The sequence below is a fragment of the Pinus tabuliformis genome, chromosome 4_2 (genome assembly GCF_031772625.1).
Source record: "Pinus tabuliformis cultivar Carrire ecotype Pingquan chromosome 4_2, CPIR1, whole genome shotgun sequence".
Taxonomy (NCBI): Eukaryota; Viridiplantae; Streptophyta; class Pinopsida; order Pinales; family Pinaceae; genus Pinus; species Pinus tabuliformis.
The window spans coordinates 827,523,027-827,527,921 of NC_142304.1; the positions used below are offsets into that span (position 1 = coordinate 827,523,027).

General features: G+C 35.9%; 1 protein-coding gene across 1 annotated transcript; it reads right to left on the reverse strand.

Annotated features, from left to right (window-relative positions):
* Positions 1–878: 878 nt before the first annotated feature.
* LOC149172218 (protein POLLEN DEFECTIVE IN GUIDANCE 1-like) lies at positions 879–2,897 on the reverse strand. The gene is made up of 5 exons (XM_089426240.1): positions 2,448–2,897; positions 2,070–2,416; positions 1,682–1,940; positions 1,264–1,403; positions 879–1,041 (listed from the first exon to the last, which is right to left on the reverse strand). The coding sequence occupies exons 1-5, from the start codon at positions 2,754–2,756 to the stop codon at positions 879–881; spliced, it is 1,218 nt and encodes a 405-aa protein (XP_089282366.1). The 5' UTR covers positions 2,757–2,897.
* Between the last annotated feature and the right edge of the window lie 1,998 nt (positions 2,898–4,895).

Genomic DNA, 4,895 nt, shown 5'->3' on the forward strand with positions numbered 1-4,895 from the left:
TAACATAGTTTGAACATGAACAGGGAAACATTAATTCATCATTATTTAATGGTTTAATAGAAAATTACAAACAGGAATGATAACAACTTAAGGCATAATGAATGCCTGTGAAACAAATTGTATGTTTATGCAATGCTATGAGATGCCAGTTGCAACACTCAATCACTATTATTGGGCATGGTAGCCAAAATTCAAAACTTAATCTAAAACCACTGAAACTATACAAAATTTGTCACAAGAAATGAATGAAAGCGCAAGAAGCAACCATGAGACCATTGTTTTATACTAAATAGTAAATACTCGTTGGCTGTTAAATTTAACAATTGAGAGGATTGCCTTGCCCACAACACCCATTGAAATTGGACATTAGGTGGCTTCTATTTATTTTTAAGCACTAGGTATTCATAAACAAATTATATTAGTATTACTTATAGTGTTGCAAACCTCTGTAGCTTTTTTGTCACATTTCCCTTAGATGGGGAAGATGGAGAGTATAAATGTTCAATTTCTGCGCACCAGTAAACTGGGTAAAATGTAGGGTTTGATTTGCAATATACAAAATAGCAAGGGAAATATTACTCAGCAAGTGGTCTTCCTTATTTGATTATAAACAATTGATAACTTTGATTATACACAATTGATCACCAACTACATAAAGCAAAGTCCTATACTTACCCAATCTGCCTAAATCTTTTAGCTAGTACCAACAACCATTTTTATCCAAGAATGCATTGTTGTTCTATCGATCAGAACAACAATTGTGCAGTTACACAATCATGACAAAATACTTCAAATGAAGGGACAACTGTATTTTTGGTCATTGAAGAAAATCTCTAATGACATTAACACCCCCTCACAAAATATCGTAATTTATTATCTTAACACTCTAAAATTGATTCCCTGTCAAGTTGGACTATCTTCGGAGTGCATGGCAACTGAAGCATGGAGCATTTATTTACTAAAGCAATCTCAATACGATGACATCGATCATACATATTCTCATCTCTCAAGGCTTGTAATATAGCTTCTGCTGATGATTCCCTGCATTAAGAGGTTAAAATTGCTCCAGTTAATCCTTTCTCAAATGTAGAATATAAATTGTTGCCCGTGCCAAGATTTCAAAAATTATAAACTTTGATCATGTTTAGGGGAAAGGGAATCAGATGTCCTATTGACACTTTCGCAAGACAAATTTTTTGGATATGACATTCGTAACAAGATTGTTCTACACTGAAACCTTACAAGCAAACATAAAATTATTACCTTTTTATAAGGATATTGTATAGAGTCTTAAGAATGGGACATAGCTCCATAGGAACCACCTTCTTTTTCCTCTCTGGGTGCATGAGACTTAAACTCGGTTGGCAAATCAATTCATAGAATGATTCCACGGCTGATACACCCTATATTATCAAAAACAGAAAGTAGCCATTCATGTTTCTATATGGAATTTGATACTGCATTTCCAACCATAAATACTCTGCCATCTTTGGATTATGAACTTACTTTTAAAGCATGCCAAGGACTGCTAAAAAGCTAATGGGTCTCCTTGGAAGCTTTCCAAAAGCAATTTTCCCACTTTGTGGTTGTTATGTCTCATTTAAACTATGAAACATGTATTGCGGCAATACATAAAAGAGAAAAAGAAAAATATTGCCAGAGCTCAAAATTGGATTTAAACCTGTATCATTCCTTTTCCTTGTATGTTGTCCCCCATGTCTGGCCTAATTTCTCCCTTTGCAATCCGTTGACCATACCACGGATTTCTTCCCTTCAACAGTGTAACATATGTATCAGCCAGAAGTGGGCCTGTCAATTTCTCATGCTCTTCCACCAACAAATGTGTTATATAGATAATCTCTAATGTGCAGTGAGCAAAATAGACAGACTTGCTTGTAGCACTCTCATTTGTCAAATCTGCAAACATGCCTGTACATGAACTAAAAAGTATTAACATAGTTTGAACATGAACAAGGAAACATTAATTCATCATTATTTAATGGTTTAAGAGAAAATTAAAAACAGGAAATAAGCATCATTATTTAATGGTTTAAGAGAAAATTACAAACAGGAAATAAGCAGATGGTTTTATCTTATTAAATTTTGCAAGAAATGCATGCTTGATAACATCCACGAGAATTTCACAGCACCAAATCATGCATGCATTCATTGCAAAACTCCAAACCCATGCATTTTCTGCCTCCAAGATGTTTTGAGCCAATACAAATATGATGTATGCCGTGATATGGAACCTCTCCACAGTATCATAATACGCCATCTTGTGTAGATTCTCTTTGCTCACACGTTTGAAAACATTGCTCTTAATCTCCGCAAAATTATTTGGCACAAGTAGTGCCAACAAGGCATTGTTGTGAGATATGATTGCAGTTGATAGAGTAATTGCTTGGGCTAAAATGATAGAGGATGAATGCAACAACAACTATCATTTGGTCCAGAATGAAACAAGCAGTCTCAAATGCCATAGATTCTTTAGAGCTACTTGCAACTCCCTCTGCTGAATTGAATAGCACTTGAAGCACATCCCCTCCAAATGACTGGCAGAGTTTATCAAATATCTCTAGTACATTAAACACCACATAAAGTTTGACAATGCCTTGTCCTTTGATAAAATGGTAGATGAGACTAATATCTGTTACTTGGAGAAGTGCCACTCCACAAATCAATATGACTAAGCATCCTATGTCAGAAAGCTCATCAACACACAACCTTTGGAACTGACCGTCAAGCATCTCCATGTGAATGCCAGTATCTTTGTTGGCATGATAGTCAATAATGATAGAAAGGAATCAAGGCACAAAAAAAATCCTACATCAATAAGCAATTCACATCTCCAGGGAACATGGGACATTGTATTGTAAACCCTTTGTCTCTTTTAATCATTTCCAACTGATGTTGTGCTTCGCAGAGAACTGCCTCCATATATTTCACTGAAAAAATATTGGAACGGGTACATCCCAACATATGTAGGATATCCAGAGTTGTGAGCAATCACATGCTCTCAATCCATCAGTGCCTGGGGATCTCCGAAACTGACCCTTCCCTTATTTGAATCCTTTTCAGGTTGTTGCTGCTATTCCGATACACAACTTGGAGAAGCGGCCCCATTCGATGCCTGATCTTCTACTATTTCATTCTCAACTATGCATTTCATGCAAGGGTTGGCCTTCACATTCAAACTAGCATTCACAGTCTGATGCCTCAACTTAGGAGGAGAACCCCAATTGTTGCACATATTCGAAATGTCTTCCAAATATGTTGGCGTATTCACGACGACCAATTTATGTGCCCCTATTAAAGAAACCGAAACCCTGTCCTCTGGGTCGGCCGAATCCACATGATCAATACCCATAACTCCATTTTCATGTGCATCCATATCTGTTGCTTCCCAGAAAATCAAAGAATCGTCTGTTTTCGTATGGTCTCTCTCATTATCCAGGGCAATTGGCTCATCTTTCTTAGTGCTATTATTACTATCTTCTTCTGGCAATAGCAGAATAGAGTTCTCTGCATGGCATTGAATAACCCCGTGCCCCGCTTTCGTTTACTCTGAAAATCTTGATTCGGATTGTTCCACGGCGGCTTCCTTCAAGAATCCGAAATCCGGAACAGTGGAGGGAGAATTTGAGGAATTCACTGCAATATTATTTCCATGGATTTGGTCATCGTCCAGGGTTGAAAATGGTGGTAAATATGTGGCACTTCTCTTTAAATCCTTGTTTCTACGTCGTCTGCCATGTGATTTAACGACAACATCTGAGCCCTTACGGGTGGTAATTCCATGCTTGGCATTGCCATTGTCATTGGCAAAATCTCTGTCTTTTTCTACATCCCTTGCAAAATTGCTTCCATGGTTTTGGCCATTGACCGGGGCTGAAAAGAGTGGTAAATCTGTGGCACTACTATTTCTATGTCGTATGCCGTGTGATTTCACAACGACATCTAAGCCATTCCGGGTAGCAATTCCAAGCTTGGCAGTTCTGTGGCCAACGACAAAATCTCCGTCTTCTTCTACATCCCCTGAGCTATCGTGTTGTTATTGATTGTCTCTTGGTTTGGCAGTGTTGTTATTGAGTGTCTCTTGGTTTTGTAGTTACATAAAGGGAAAGCAGGAACTGTCGAGCGAGTTCGGGAAAACATGAACTGCCAAGCGAGTCCCAACCGTCACTGACCAATTCAAATCAGCGGGTGAGGATAATCTAATCGTCTAACAAAGGATCTAAGGGCGCAAGGCGATGACAGAAAGGTAGTTGGGGAGTTGATTTCGAAGGGGAACGCCTTATGGCGTAATGATATTGGATAATGTAAAAATATTTGTAATTAAAAGTTAACTAATTAATAATCACTAAACAATATTTAATTAATTAATTTATATTTACCATCAATGATAACTCTCTTTATTATTAGTTGACCATTAAATTATGATGTTTCACTAAAAATAATTTTAACAATAACCATTGATTTTTCTCAAAACATTATTAAATTATATTTAACTTAAATTAAACATATATAAGAAATAAACTAAATATTTTGAATTTCAAATTAAATTTCTCGTGTGGATGCAAGTTTATGGTTTCTCGTTATTATCATTCAATGACACACTAGTTGTACAATGAGCACTTCTCTACTCAAAAAAATGTGGTTTCTTGTTATTATTATTCAATGGCATAATGGGTTATACAATGAGCACTTTTCGACTAAAAAAATGGGTGAGTAAGATGTTTAAACTTTATATTTAAAAAAAAAAAAAAAAAAAACATGAGATTTAAATAAAGTGTTTTTTCAAAAATATTTCAACATGTTATTTAAATAAATTATTTGAAGATCTATTTTAACTAATTTATGTCGATATCAACTTCATATATATCTATGTATAG

Bases quoted from the DNA above. Each gene is read 5' to 3' on its own strand.
- LOC149172218 (XM_089426240.1), bottom strand. From the start codon at position 2,756: ATGGAGATGCTTGACGGTCAGTTCCAAAGGTTGTGTGTTGATGAGCTT. The intron at 2,417-2,447 runs ATGATAGTTGTT...TCATCCTCTATC, and splicing joins CTTGTTTCATTCTGGACCAA to ATTTTAGCCCAAGCAATTAC. The intron at 1,941-2,069 runs GTTTGTAATTTT...AATACTTTTTAG, and splicing joins AAACCATCTGCTTATTTCCT to TTCATGTACAGGCATGTTTG.